Source organism: Parambassis ranga, chromosome 4, assembly GCF_900634625.1.
Source record: "Parambassis ranga chromosome 4, fParRan2.1, whole genome shotgun sequence".
NCBI lineage: Eukaryota > Metazoa > Chordata > Actinopteri > Ambassidae > Parambassis > Parambassis ranga.
Window position 1 is genome coordinate 18,287,956 of NC_041025.1, and position 15,865 is coordinate 18,303,820.

Below are 15,865 nucleotides of genomic sequence, written 5' to 3' on the forward strand. Positions count from 1 at the left end.
AAGAGGGGAAAATAATGGGTATAATATTTTGTGTGTTTTCTGTGTTTGTTGCTTGCTGTTGTGTCCCCATGAATTTTGGAGACTTATTAAACCTCCTCCTGCTGTATCCTGCTGCCTCATCTACACAGCTGCACCAGCGGTGTCTCCACCACGTGTTCCTGCTGGGCCTAGATACCTAAAATATTCATAGTGTCCTTGTCAGAACACATTTATGCAGCTTCACTGAACAAATCTCTGTAGAATGAGGGGGCGCCAGAGTCTGCAAGATGACTCAGCAGAATGAAAGCTGTGTCCATTGTTCTGGATTTAGATGAAGCAACATGCGCTCACGCTGGTTTGTACTCAACTCAATATTTAATAATAACAAGTCAGAGATGAAACACAGCAAGTAGAAATAACATAGTTACAAGCCCTGTTCTGCTCCTGCCAGAATAGACATTATGGTTTTTGCCACACACTGTCAAAGTAAACTGTTATGCAATTTACTGTAGAGAGAATAACTTAGTGCTGCATATAAGTGCATTTCTGTCAAAATGGCAACCATTCCTTCATTCTTTAGAACCTTGTCTGATGCTGCCAAGTCAGGAGAAAAGGTTCGTTTAGATCCACATTATTGGATTAGCACACAAAGACTAACATTGTCCTTACTTTCACACGGTGCTGACCTGCAAATTTTTGGCTCAAAACTGAAGTACAAAACCATAAAAGTTACTGACTTAAACTGAAACTTAAAGTTGCATAACTCATCTCATTCTAACTCAGGCCATAAACTTATCAATCGCTCCTCTTTCAGTTTTTCTGTTACCTCAGCCCAGCTCCCCAGCTAATTCCTTAAAACTCCTCTCAAGAACACCTCCTTTGGGTTATCACGGCTTCATCAGCTATAATCAGTCTCAGTCTCAGACTCCAGACTCTGATCAGGTAGACTGACTGCTTGCCAAGGGATCTTCTGTTGCTGTTAAAAAGAGACTCTTACAAAGACAATACTGACAATGATCTGATCAGAAAGCTGAGCTGATATCAGGTCTTAGCAGCTTTGCTCTTCATGAATTCAAGCCATTATTGTGACTTTTTTATTATTTGGCTTTTTACATTTACACTCTCACACAGAGAATCAGTGATGAAATCTACTGTATTGAGTTAAAACTGTTGTTTTTGGTGAAAACATCTTTGACATGACCTTAACGCGGGTTGCCTTCCTGGGCTCTCTGAATGGAGGTGCTTCCTCTACAGTCCAAACACACACACACAGTTACAATGAGATATACAGGTGAAATGTGATACAGGTATCTATCCTTGGCATGCAGGCATTTAATTTGTTGACTATGAGACAGCAGTAATGTCAGGAATGTCACCCCCACATGGACAGAGTAACAGTGTGTTGTTATAATAATACCAGCACAAGAGGTGTTATGAAGAGATAAACCTAATCTGTGGTGACTGGACCCCTGTCTGTAGCTGTTATCACTGTGCTCTCAAACAAAATGATCAGCGAGCCTAAATGCTCTTGTGATGCTGCTGTCACAGAGTTACATGTGGTTCCAGGAGTTCACATGCAGACGTTTACACACACACATCCATTCACAAAGAGGATACGAAGGCTGGCTGACACATTGGCACTGAAGCGATTCTTATCCTCTAATCGAATTACTGACGTACTGGGGTAGTAGCCTGCTAAGCTCTATTCAGTCAAGGCAGGTGAATGGGTTCTTCCTCCTCCACAGTGACGTCTGTGAAGTGGCTGTGAAGGGTTTAGCCTGGATGTTCCTTCTTAATGGACATCAAGTGACTTATGCGGTGTCATGCCTCATAGGTACGTGTACAGTAGGGGAGAATATGACACATGGCAAAGTGATATTGAATGGCTAATGCATTTAAGAGACAGAGGACATAACCTCTAGATGAGGCAATTCCATGTAGCCATGACAAGCAAAAGGTGCACGAGCCCTGCAGGCTCCTGGTTACACTGAGGTCCCTGTGGATTCTGTCATTCGTCAGCAAGCACCAAGCAACAGACAATTAAAAATACACACCATTTATAGGTGGACCATAAGGTGATACAATTCTCTGGAGGGTGTACTTCCAAATTTGCAGTCTTAGATCTCTTCAGTGGCGCCCTTCTGTGGGTGGGTGATTAGTATATTATAAAATATAATCTAATAATATGAAGTAATTGCAATTTCCTGCGGATTTTAACAGGTTGTTTAACACCTGTTTTACCTACAGAAGTAAACACTTAATGACTATTTCAGAGACAGATTCAACAAGAATTCATTTATTTTAAAAATGGTGACATACAGAAACTAATTCCAAGTGAAACAACAGTTTTGTCAACCATACTGGTGCTACTACACTAACAGATTATACAAAGCCTCCATATCTGCCACCTTCTCTCATTTACAGAGACAAAAAACTGGCAAATCTCCCTCATGTCCACCTGATTGAGTTTTCCCTGTCATCACTCACCTCAGCAATAGAACTTCCTCCACTGGCCCTACATGATGGCCCTGCCTCTGACTCACTCTCAGTATCAACCTATTAAAGTTGTAAGTAAAACCTATTTCATCACTGAAATAACATCAACATATTCTGTTTGAACACAGTTCTCATCATCTGAGTTTCAAAAGGTTGTTGGACCAACTTGCTCAATGCAGATAAAACACTAAAAATACTAACTTACAAATAAATGTCTTATTTACTTATAAAACTACTTAATTCACAACAAACCTTGTGGATGTGTTTATAAGGATGCACTGCCTCATCTGCTACATCAGTGTTTCCCTGTTCATATAATGCACCACTGTGTCCTGACGGTCAATTACATTTATTTTATTCTTGCTGATAAACGAGCAGGTGGCCATGTGCACTGGCCAGGTGAGGCTGAGGCTAGCAGGCTAACAGAAGCTAACCTGGCCTCATTACAATATGGGTTAATGCCGAAAACAACTCTAACTTTGCGTGTCTATGTTACGAATCTCCTTATGTCCATTGTGTGTGGGGAGGGAGCAGAAAAGGCAATCAATACCGTCTACTGTAACTCAAAGTAAACAGTAGCTTCCTCCCAACTTTTTTAAGTTGATTTAACATCAATTTAACGTCACCTGGAGCCATGTAACAAAACAGTAAGGCTTTAGCATGAGTTGGACTTTGTGGGATGGCACTGACGTCACCTCCTACAGCCGGAAGTAACGGACCTAACAAAGTAAAGAAGCCAGTGGATTTGTTAGGTCCGTTACTAAGTAACGGTATTGTAGCGCTGTGGTAACCAGAAAACATGGAGTGGATTTCAGCGGTGAAGTTATCCTCTTATGAATCAAGTGGAGTTTTCTCTGATATAATGGTAGCTACGCCTATGCTTCTCTTTACTGCTTAAGTTTAATTTGTGCCTAGCAGCGTTCAAAGAAGGTAAAGCATGACATCAATCAAGGTTAGTTTCATGGTTTTTGGAAAATTATTGAAACTAAACATATACAACTTCATAAAAATGTATTGCAGGGTTTTTCTCTGTGTACCTAACATACCAGTATTTCAGTATTACTTACAATATTTATTTTTTGGATGACTAGGGACGGTAAAATTCCTGGAAAATCGGTGGGTGCAGTGCTGCACAGGATTTCATCATTTTCAGTGTAGGCGTTGTAGGACCGCCCATGCCCGGTGACGTCAGGGGCGGCGTGGCGGGCGCAGGTCGGGAGCGCGCCTCTCGGAAGCAGCCGGCCATTCTGTCAGAACTAGCTTGGACTAGTCAGCGAGTGGACGTGTTTTTCCTACAGACGCCCACTACTCTAGCCTCAGAATCCGTGCCTGTGGTCGCTTTGCGTCTTTTCTCTTTCCCGAACCAACCAACTCTGAATTCGCTATAAATATGTCTAATATCGTTTGTTGTCAAACGCCTCAGGTAAGGATTTTTATTTTAAATTCATTTTAATCGCTCATACCGCGTATTGATAGTTAGCTGGTAACATGTGGAGAAACTGTTAACCCGTCATTCATCGGTTAGATTAATATTTTTGTTAGAATGAGTTTTCTTTGCTCATATTAGGTTGAAAATGCGGATTTTTTTCGTAGCGATAGAAGCGACGACAATGTCACACTAACGTTCTTTCTCCGCATAACGTTGCAATTGACCGGCGACGCGGACACGTATTCATATTGCCGGATAACGAAAGAGTAAAAGAATTTTTGCCTCCAGTATTTAATGAGCCAACCACATTTATTCGCTACGGTCCGATTTTAATGCACTGAGAACGGCACAGCTTCCCATCCCTTATCTGAGCAGCAGGTTGTCTAGCTAGGAGGCTAACATGCTTTAGCTTCTAACCCCTCTCTCTCTTCAGGATGATTGCCTCTTCGCTTCAGCTGTGTACTGTGTTGTGCGCGTTGTAATCCGGGTAAAACGTGATTTAGCCTTGTGTGATTCTATAGAGACTGCGGTTGTTGACCCAGTTTCTGGCCGCGGGATGTATGTACAGACTAGCCATATTGCTTCTGGTGCGTCGCCAGACATCTTGGCCCTGGTATATGTTACTACCGGTGAGGCAGGGAGATGAATGACATTGCGTTGCAGCGAACAGACACTAGATTCTTGGTATATACAGTTGTAAGACTTGTTCACTGGGGGGGATGGGTGTGTAGGGTGGGTAGCATGGGTACATGCTGTCCTTTGCTAACCCCTATAGTGCCACGCTGTCTTTGGTCGTGTATGGGCAGTGGCCGGTTTTAACACAGTATTGATTCCTTGCTGTCTCCGTCGACGTTAAGCACTTACTCTTCTTAATCAATTGTGTAATAAAAGGAGGGTTGTCCAGCCAAATCTTAACAATTCTGAATTTCTGAAGGAGCCTGAGAATAGTGTGTCTCGGCTGCGTGTTGCCTAATGCTGTGGTAGTATCTGACCTACTGTACTGTTAATCCGATTCAGATGTTAACGGCCACGTGGAAAATTCTTATGTATTGTAAATGAACCCTTTACTGAAATTTACAAGAATCAAATAGGTTTTAAGGGTATGTAAAATAAATAGCTAAACGTCTTGCAGTCATGAATGGTAAGGCTCACAATAAACCTCGTTTTTAATTAATTTTTTTGTGGTGTTAAAATGTGTAATTTGGGGGAAAATACATCTGGCATCCTGCTATAGCTATAGAAATATACAATGAAAATTGTTATTCATTGTTGTTGTGTTTGAGTTTCGATACGTTACTCTTCAATGATGCCAGTATTTTCTTATAGGCATTGTATTAAATATATTTACGGTCTCATTCATTATTTTATTTTCCCACCCTGACTAGATATCCCAGTGAAATGTGATGGATTTAGGTAGGAAATTTCCACACAGTAAAAGTGTGTGAATATTCAGCAGTGCCTCTCTTCACCACTGGAGGGGTGTGTAACAAGCATTGATTGTTCAGTGTCAGACCTGCACTTTTGTGCCTGCCTAACCAGATGGAAAGATGGAGAGGGAAACACATTCACAGCTATCCTCTGTAACATTGTGAATAGTCACTCTTTCTCTTTTTTTTAGGGCATTGTTCTCTGTTCTTTGTTCCCCGATTGTCAGGCAAATTCCCCTGTATCCACATGCACAGCTCATCAAGTCACCCTGGCTGTTTTTATTCCTGTTTGCTGTGTGAAGTTGAGACTGTATTTTCTCCATCCTCATTGTAGATTTTTTTTGGTCATGGATCTTGTGTCCACATATGTAGTGTTGCAGGATTTAATTTCAGAATTACTGATAGAGTATAACTGGCAGTGCTGTAAAATGTATCTTATCAATTTATAAAAGAAAATAATTTAACTTTTAGCTTAAAAGATGGAGTCTCTGTGTTAAAGACTTTTCTGGAACATTGGGGGTGTGGCTTGCCTGCCAGGGGTTTGTTTTAAGTGTTGGGTGGAGAAAGGAGAAGGGAACAAGGCAACAGGCCAGTGTGGTGGACCTAACCATGTGGAGGAGTTGAGTGTTTGAGCCTTGACAAGGATTCTTCTGCCAGATGTTGCGTAACAAGTCAGAAGTGGGTCAGTGTTCCCTCCATCCGCACATAGAGTGAATTATAGCTTTCAATGCCTGCCCTGCTGTTACATGCAATATTAAAAGAATATTATAGTAGAGAATCATTATTCTTACACATTTACTGTTTTTCTTCTCCTCCATCAGTGACACAGACGTCACCCTCCCTCTGTACATGTACTTTTCTTTATTTCACTGCAGAAAGGTGGAGGAGAAAAATTAAATCGGGTTCATGCAAAGTAATCCAATCTTAACATTATTCTTTTTTTATTCTGATATTTCAGTTATAATAATTAAAATGGTGCTGTGACTAGTGGGGTTTTTAGTTTAGTAGGTCACTGGATTAGAGTGCTTTTGTTTTTTTTTCCTTTTTTAAAATATTCTAATGTTTTTTCATCACCTATTCAGCTGTATACCAATAACTCAAGGAAAATATTTTTGTAGTGAGCTGTCACAAATTGATTTGTTTTAAATGAATGTTATTTTAACACCTTAGAGAACATTCTGTTTGTCTTTTATGTCTGTCGTGCTGCTGCATTTCCAGTTGGAAACATAAGATCATATAGAACTTTATTAATCCCAAAGAAAGTTCTTGTGCCAGAGAATGAAGAGCAAATTACACTACCCAAAACTGATTCAAATATATGCAAATGTATTTGTGTAAACCGAGTGTAGTGTAAGACCAGACCAGTGGAGAGTCTACACTAGAGTATCAAAATAGTGACATTAAAAAGTGACATTACACTTTAGTTTTTAAAATTATTCTCTTCACACATTGTTATTTATTAAAAATTGTTACTGACAGCAACTTGGGTGACAAGTACATTGCATGTGCATTAGCAAAGCAGAGCAAATGAGAGCTTTTTTTCAGCAAGTTAGAATTGCGTGCAAGCTTGCATAAAGCTTGACTGTAGGAAAGTGCCCCATCACATGGAGTGTGGATACAATTTCAGAGGCAGCTGCTGTGGTCTGTCCTATTCCCCCTTCTCTCCTAATAAAACTGTGGAATTGTTTGTGTATTTACCAAGTTGCAGTCTGAAGATGTCATCATGTTAGTTAGCTAGCCATTGTTTTACTGCTGTTATGGTAATTTTTGATGATGACATTGGTACAAGTGAGATTGATGATGTTGGGGCATTCTGGGCTTCCCTTAGTCTTGAGGGTGAAGTGATATGTGATAGTGGGTGGGGTTGTTCCTACCAACATGTGGTATGTGGAACACTAATGATAGCAAACTTAGTTCTTAGTGCAGTTATATAAGAAAGCAAGACCATTACTGAATCCCACCATACAACTGGTTGGGGGTTTCTGTCACATGTGTTTTCCTAATAGGTCAGTGCCTGAATGAGAGGGCTCGTATAGGGAGGAGCCAGTCATGAAGGGTTGTCACATAAGATAGCACTGGAGAGGCCTCGCCTCATAGGAAGAGGAGACGGAGCTGGAAGCATGAGATGGATTAAATGGTCCTGCTTGACCTGGCGGGTTGTAGCAGCAGGTGTGGAGATTTCAAGAGCTAAATGGAGGGTTGTTATAAGGGAGGAATACAGACGTGGGCTTGGCTATTATTGGCTACTACTTGGCTAATTTTGTTTGCAAGTGTGGATTATGGAGTCATTGTAAACTGTGCTGCGTGGTTCAAAAATGTATTGAAAGAGTGGAAGAGGAGAAGGGACGACCACGTGGAACTGACAAATGCTGCTGTTGCAGTGTCAACAGAACAGGTAGAAAAGCTGAACTCTTCTTTTTCTTTCTTTCAGGTTATAATGTATGACAAACAGAGAATAAGTACAACTCTATAGCCAACGGGATCCCGAGGACTTGATTACAGTCGCTCCAAGCCTGATAGTTTGTCCTTGCGGCTGCTCCCCCTCTCCCTTCTGCTCACGCCTGCCTAGTCAACTGGCATTTCTTCTGACACCTTCCCATCCCTCTCCACGGGTGAAGAAGACTTAGTTCCACTGTGATCTCAGTCTGCTTCGCCTATTGCCTACATTTGTTTCCTGCTCTACACTCAACGGTGGTGCTCCCCAGGATTTGCATTATTCTTTATTAGGTAAGGCAATGACTAATGTATAGGGCAGATTATAACGCACAGTGCACGTTACAGAAACCTAATCCTAATCCTCTCTGGTCATCAATGAATAAAGCCTGCTATTACAATGTTGCAGAGTAGAGAACACAAGTGTGTAGTGGCTATTATTGCTTTGCTTATAATGTATTTTTACTGTGATCTTCAGGAATACCATCAAAATTTACCAAGATGATTCCAAACGGCTATTTGATCTTCGAGGATGAGAGTTTTCTGGATTCTACCGTGGCCAAAATGAATGCTCTGAGAAAGAGTGGTCAGTTCTGCGATGTTAGACTGCAGGTATGGTTTGCCAAACACGCATGCATTCAGAGAAGCTACTATGTTGAACATTAAGTAACTGGCCCTTATTAGGCATGCATGATTTAAACTGACATCTTGTTAGTTTGACATGTGCTTTTCCTTCTTTTTTTTGCAGGTGTGTGGTCATGAGCTGATGGCGCACCGTGCTGTTTTGGCTTGCTGCAGTCCGTACCTGTTTGAGATCTTTAACAGTGATATTGAGCCTCATGGAGTCTCACATGTCACTTTTGAGGACTTGGACCCAGAGGCTGTAGAGATCTTGCTCAACTATGCCTATACTGCCCAGTTAGTTGCATTTTTGGATTTTTGACCTCTTGAGAACTTATGTCCGTAAAGATCTCAGCTTAAGAAAATAATTGACGGCCTCTTTGTTTTTGTGTGTAACAGACTGAAGGCAGACAAGGAACTGGTCAAGGAAGTTTACTCTGCAGCCAAAAGGTTCAAGATGGAGCGAGTCAAACAGGTTTGTTTGCATTGTCTCACTTACCTGATAATATTTATTCAAATGTTATCAAATTTTAAAGTCCAATATCTTCCACTCTTTAGATTTGCGGTGACTACCTGCTGTCTAAAATGGATGCCCAGAATGCCATTTCCTTCCGAAACTTTGCCAGCTCTATGGGAGATGCCAGAGTTTTGGCCAAGGTGGACGCCTACATCCAAGATCATCTACTAGAAGTGTCCGAACAGGAGGACTTCCTTAAACTTCCCCGCCTCAAGGTACTCAAACTTGCATATATATTTCATTCAAATGTTTAAGAGTTCTGCACAAATATTCACTAAACTACAGCTAATTTGAGTAGTCTTGTAATCATGAAACAGCTTCTCTCGTCTTATTCTTATCAGTTGCTGGCTGTTGTATATTCCAGTCACTCCTTGCATTAAACCCAGCCAGGGATTGAGGTCTTAGGTTAAATAACATATACAGGATTAGGTTTTTGTATTTTTACCTTTCTGACTTTACCATGAGATTAACAATACTTACAGAGTTTCCTGCAGTTAAATCTTTAATTAAAGAATATATGAAGGGCAGAGGACTTTAACATATGCAGTAGTGTAGACAGGTTACACTGTGGAGGCTTTCGCTTGCACTGCACTGACATAATCCACTGGTTGAATTTGTGCAAGTCAAAGATATTGCCAGGGATGAAATGCTAGAATTGCATGTACGCTGTGAGCTGTAAATTAAGTTAGTGTTTTTGTGCATTTTATATGGTAATAAATGGCTTTGTCTACCAAAAAATCAGCATTTATGCATTGCAGCATCTCAAAATCAAGGCCGTTGAAAATTAAAATATATATAATGTCTTAATATGGTACTTCACATCTTCAACAGACATCTGTCATTTGCATTTGTTTAAAAATGATTTATTAGTAGTCTACTGCTAAATGGTAAACAGCTACCAAAATCAAGTTTGCCGCTAAACAGTGCATGGCTCTTACCCTTGTTCTCCCCTCCTTTTTTGTTTACAGTTAGAAGTAATGCTAGAAGACAACCTGACACTGCCCAGCAACGGCAAGCTCTACTCGAAGGTGCTCAACTGGGTGCAGCGTAGCCTTTGGGAGAATGGAGACCAACTGGAACGACTGATGGAGGAGGTCAGTACCAGGGCGCACAGTCTTAATCCTCAGGCCAGTCTTCATTCTTACCTTGCCCATTCCCCTCCCTCTGACTCCTCCTGTTTTTGACATTAAGAAGTCATTATGGGGCTGAAGTAGGAATGGCATGCCACTGTCATGCTACTATGTCAGGATTGTTGTTTTTTTCCTCTGATTTGTTGAGGTTTTTGCAGTAAGAAACTCTGTATCCCTGAACCATACTACAAATCAGAGGTGAGCCCAAAAAGAGCTGCGGTTTGCTCTTTGTGTTTTTTTTTTCTTTCGTTTTCTCTGTTGTCTTCTGAGTATGTGGTTGGTTTAACGTACAATGCCATCAGAGTATTACAGTGCTCCTCTCCTCTGAAACACAAAAAGGTTCTCAAAGGTCTGACCCTTGATTCAGCTTTCTCACTGTCACTTTACTGTCTGAACAGGTGCGTGTTTTTTGCTCCAGCACTAACAGGCCATCCTCCCCGTTGATTTATCTTTCCTGTAGGTTTATTAGCTGCAGCAGGAGACCAGACTGAGGAGCCAGGACTGAACCACCAGGGTAATGAGTCAGAGAAAAGAGAGGGAGGAGAGGAGCACTACTGCCTCTCAGCAGCTTCTCTTTGCAGCCAAGCAACACTGTGCCCCCATCTGTCCATGCTACACATACAGATGATTCCCATTGTAGTATTTACGAATGTGCATTGCTTACAGCCCTTAAGCAATCAATGCATTTAATTGATTGCTCCACATAAACTCACACAGAACCATCTATCAATTGGCACATTGACAGTAACAGCTCACAACAAATATATTCTACGGGCCCACAGATTCATCTACATGACTCTAAAATTTTTTTCTAAACCTCAACAGAATACATATATAACTTGAAAATCTTGTTAGATTTAATCTATTATTGGATAATGTTCAAGCACTAGCTGTTACAATAGCACTATTGCTGTTAGTCACCTGGATTTGACTGCTTATTGTGGCTCCCGTCACACAATGACCCAACTTCAACTAGAGGACCTGTTTCCAAGCGGCGGTGGTGGGAAGAGGGCCACACACCTGCTTTTCATTCTTCACAGAAGAACGTTCCAGATGCTGCCTGTCAATATTTCCCCAGCTCCTTCTTTTTAAAAATGCAAATTAGGGGGACTCACTCTTCCAGACTCGGCAGATACCTCTTTGAAACACTTTGCAGTGGCAGCAGCATGTGTGTGTCTTTTTTAAAAGAAGCTTTCCATCCAAACGACAGAAGATCCAGGTCTTCGCCCCCCTTCGTCCCCTTCCCCCATCTTCCTCTTCACAGCACTGCCTCTCCTCTTCCTCCCCCTTCCTCCTCTCCCGCCTCATGTTGGGGCTCTTAGTTTGTTGCCATGGAGACAGCCACATGGGTGTGTTGTTCCTGTTTGTCTTTCAGGTGCAAACGCTGTACTACTCTCCTGACCATAAGCTGGTGGATGGAGGGCTGGTGGTTGAGGGGCACAGTGAGGTGTTTGGTGGTGAGGAGGACCACCTTCAGTTTGTGCAGGTACTCAACAGCTTGTGCCTGGCTTCACTGTAATGGAGTCTATACCACATTGTGCTTGGCAGTGTGCAGCTTTATTTTCCAGTTTGTGCCTGGCCATGAATAATAATACTACACAGCCTGTGCCTGGCTAGAAGGCTCATTTACAACCATAACCTGGCCACTTATGTCAGTAGATTAGCAACATAAGCTACAATTCCTTTATAACATTTTTAGCTAATCTCAACAAGCTGAGTGAGCAGTGATAGCTGTCATAAGTTTTGTTATTTTGTTTTGTTTATTCTCTGGTTTGAGTTGCGGCTGGTTTGTGTCCCTTTAGACTGAGACTAGTTTGCAGTGCTGTGTTGTTTGCTTCAAATGGCTGAGATTTCACTACATGCTCAGACAAGATTAATGCAAGTTTTTTAGACAAGTGGGCTCAAGGAATAGGCTGGGTTATAATTAGCTGGTGTTGGCCACTGTTGGGCCTGTGGTGCAAGCGTGGCTTCTATAGCTGCACTGTGCTCTTGCAGAAGAAACCGGTACGGGAGAGCACCCAGAGACAGATGAGCTGCAGCTCTTCAGGGAGCCTGTCGCCCTCCAACCAAGCAGCAAATGCCCCAAAGCAGACTGCCAGGAGAGAGTGGAAGTACATCGCCTCTGAGAAGACCACAAGTAAGTGGCACAGTCATATTGTTTTGAGGGGCAAATCTTTACGGACTTTTACAGTAAGTCAGTTGGTGAAGTTAAAGTATTCTTTAGTTTCTGTAGTTAAGAACTTTTACAGGTTTCTCTAACAATGTCTAATGTTGCCCATAGACAACACCTACTTGTGTCTGGCTGTGCTGGATGGCGTGCTGTGTGTGATCTTCCTGCATGGTCGCAGCAGCCCTCAGACATCTCCCTCTGCAACACCCTGTCTGATGAAGAGCCTCAGCTTCGAGGCCCAGCCCGAGGAGCTTGAAGAGCATCCGCTCTCACCCATGCATTATGCTCGCTCTGGCCTGGGCACTGCAGCTGTGAACGGGAGGCTCATTTCAGCAGGTTAGCACTAAAATGGATTACAACCGACCATCCATTAGAGGGTCCTTTTAGGGAGTCACTGGGGATTGCAGTCAATCTTGGCTTATATAGAGTGAGAGACGAGGGCTAGGCCCAGGGGTCAGGGGTAGGATCTTCCTGGAAGTTGGTCATTATAGGACTAGCTAGTGAGACTAGCACTATCATTGGTTAATATGTGGTATGTAGGATGACCATGACCGATCTTCTGATCCTGTAGGTGGCTACAACAGAGAGGAGTGTCTGAGGACTGTGGAATGTTACGACCCCAAAGAGGACTGCTGGACCTTCATTGCGCCCATGCGGACTCCGAGGGCTCGATTCCAGATGGCTGTGCTCATGGTAGAGTTTATTATCATTTATCTTGAAAGTATTTACTCTGCCATAAAGTTACATTTTGAATATTTGCCAGGGACAGTAATCTATTCTCCTGTGCAAATACTCAAATATTTATCTAGCCTTTGTCCAAATAGCTGTGTGTGAGTTTTCTTAACTGTTGTCATCGTCCATATTCACAGGGTCAACTGTACGTGATTGGAGGCTCAAATGGACATTCTGATGAGCTGAGCTGCGGGGAGACGTACGACCCACATGCTGATGAGTGGACTCAAGTGCCAGAGCTAAGGACAAACCGCTGCAATGCAGGTCAGACCAACGTGCAAGAATTACTGATTGAATACAATACTGAAAGAATGTTGGGTTTTGGGGCTAGTTAAATTAATTCCTGTTATCTGTTTTAAAGGTGTCTGCTCCTTGAACAACAAACTCTATGTTGTGGGAGGATCGGACCCCTGCGGGCAGAAGGGCCTTAAGAACTGTGATGCTTTTGACCCAGTGACAAAAACCTGGTCCAACTGTGCCTCCCTTAACATCAGTATGTGTCTGCATGACTTTTTTTCTCTGTTAGATTAATAATGTTTTGTAGTTTGTATTTTTTTTTATTAACGTGTCTGAAATCAAAGTGAAAAGTTGTATTAAATAAGCATGTTTGTTTTCAGGGAGACACCAGGCAGCAGTGTGTGAGTTGGATGGCTTCATGTATGTGATCGGAGGAGCAGAGTCGTGGAACTGTCTGAACACTGTGGAACGCTACAACCCTGAGAACAACACCTGGACTCTGATAGCCCCAATGAACGTGGCCCGCAGGGGAGCTGGTGTTGCTGTCCATGCTGGTAACTGATGCTTTGCTGATGAAAATAGTGTAAACAGAAGCTAGATGTCATGCGGTATTGATGTTGACATCCCCCATTCTTTACAGGAAAACTGTTCGTTGTCGGTGGCTTCGACGGCTCCCATGCTCTCCGCTGCGTGGAGGTCTACGACCCTGCCCGCAATGAGTGGAGGATGCTGGGCAGCATGACATCATCACGCAGCAACGCAGGCGTGGCCATGCTGGGCGAAACCATCTACGCCGTTGGAGGCTTTGACGGAAATGAGTTCCTTAACACAGTGGAAGTGTACAACCCCGAGACAGACGAGTGGAACGACTGCACCAAGGCCCCATCTCCTCTCTCCGACTGAAGAGAGGGCAGGCGGGGAGGAGGGAAGGAAGGTGGTTGGAGATTTTCACAGTGCTTCACCTTTTTCCAAACTAACAGGCTTAGTGACGTAATCGTGTTTCGTGATGTTCTGTGTGTGTGAGCGGATATGTGTGGGCCAGGGATGGGGGGAAATTGGCGTGAGGGGTCTCCTGTGAAGACCGGCTTATATTTGGTGGGCAGGGAGGGGGGTGGGAGGGTTGTTGCCCAAAGCAACATGACGCCTTTGCATATTGCATAAAATGTTTTTTTTTTTGTGCTGTATATATTTTGTTTCTTTCTCAAATTTTGTCATATGCCAACATTTACCACACATTTAGTGCTTTTTCTTTTCTCTTAGAGTTTAAAGGTTTGTCACTGAGGGTTTTCAGATGAGCTTTCTACTATTGGTCACATGGAAGGTAGCAGTATGGAGTGGTGAAGTTTGACGTTTGAAAGTTTATTTAAGAATATTTCTGTTGTGAAAATGTAATTTTGCTCATATTTAAAGGTCAGTGGTTTGAAGCCTTACTCAGAGTGCGAGTTAATAAAACACGTCATGGCTTTTTGTGTCATTTTGAACAAGCTGGATTGCTTTTTAAATGATGGCCTTTTTTATATTTTTTATACACTGCTGATTTACCAGTAAAATAAAAGTAGTAGCAAACAGCTTGAGTCAATGAATCTAACCAGTGCCAGATTTAGTAATATTTTTTTTTTTTTCGTGCACACCACAACACGCACAACCATGCTTCTGCTAACCAAACTTTTGTTATTGTGATTCAACCAACTGATGTATGTAGAGATGCAGTTTTCTGAAAATCTTTTTTTTTCTTGCTCTTTTGTGTTTCAAAGTGTCAGGCATTGGCAGATTCTTCTGGACAGAATGTTAGAGAAAGAAAATTATCACATTTGTAACATTTCTTAACTAATAAATCATTTAAATCTGATTTTTGTGTTCTGCCTAGTTTCTTAAAGTAATCATGTATGTGATGTAATATTTGTTTCTACCCCGAAAATACAAACCTTTTAATTGATTATGTTTAGTAGCTGAACTTGGTTTTGTTAACTTGAACAAAACCTAAAATATCCTATTATGATTATTCCCTCTGATTGAGAGAGTCGAGTAATTACTGTGTCCTGGCCCCCTGCTGTCTAAGCTTTCATTGCCACCATTTTCCTCAGGGACTATCACACTAAGACATTTTTTCCCTGCTCCTGTTACATGTCTTTTAGGAGAGATTATGCTAAGCTGGCTAACAGACCTCAGCAGGAAGGGACGACGACAGTCACTCTGGGTTGTGGAAGTGTTAAAATAGGACCAGCTGAGCTGGGCTGCATCTGCCAGAGCAAGCTAAAACCCCAACCTGCCCTGTGCTCATTCACAAGTTAGCCTCTGATAATCTCTGCTGACACACCTGAGAGGTGAAAAATAGGCCACGTGCTACAGGAACGCTGGTGTGCCTTTAATGTTTTGTCTGACTCAGATGTCCCTTCTGTTTAGATAATGCTGTTTACAGTCAACAAATGAAACCAATTAAGATAAAACTTGTACATGTGTTTGTTCCTCTGGAAATGAATTACATTCTCTCTGGAAAAGAAGATGGATGACAGTCAGATTTTTATTACGTACAGATGCTTTAACAGAAACTAATGCTGCAAAATGGTTTTCAATTTAATAGTGACAAAACAAATCCACTGCCAACTATAAAAAAACTCACTGCAGAGGCATGTGGAGCAGAACCTGAATGTTTAATTATAGCCGTATCTGTGCAGCATCCCAACATTTCAAATT

The 15,865-nt window shown here is 42.1% G+C and overlaps 1 protein-coding gene across 1 annotated transcript; it reads left to right on the forward strand.

The window, feature by feature from the left end:
* Positions 1-3,703: 3,703 nt before the first annotated feature.
* On the forward strand, positions 3,704-14,866 carry ivns1abpa (influenza virus NS1A binding protein a). Its single transcript, XM_028403082.1, has 15 exons — positions 3,704-3,898; positions 7,763-8,058; positions 8,243-8,376; positions 8,513-8,682; positions 8,785-8,860; positions 8,944-9,117; positions 9,871-9,996; positions 11,408-11,518; positions 12,028-12,169; positions 12,314-12,538; positions 12,774-12,895; positions 13,072-13,198; positions 13,296-13,427; positions 13,552-13,725; positions 13,812-14,866. Exons 3-15 carry the CDS (start codon positions 8,266-8,268, stop codon positions 14,072-14,074), a joined length of 1,953 nt encoding a protein of 650 aa, XP_028258883.1. The 5' UTR covers positions 3,704-3,898; positions 7,763-8,058; positions 8,243-8,265; the 3' UTR covers positions 14,075-14,866.
* Positions 14,867-15,865: the final 999 nt, after the last annotated feature.

Coding starts and splice junctions, on each gene's coding strand:
- ivns1abpa (XM_028403082.1), top strand. CDS start 8,266: ATGATTCCAAACGGCTATTTGATCTTCGAGGATGAGAGTTTTCTGGAT. Junction 8,861..8,943: donor AGATGGAGCGAGTCAAACAG/GTTTGTTTGCAT, acceptor TCCACTCTTTAG/ATTTGCGGTGACTACCTGCT. Junction 9,997..11,407: donor TGGAACGACTGATGGAGGAG/GTCAGTACCAGG, acceptor TTTGTCTTTCAG/GTGCAAACGCTGTACTACTC.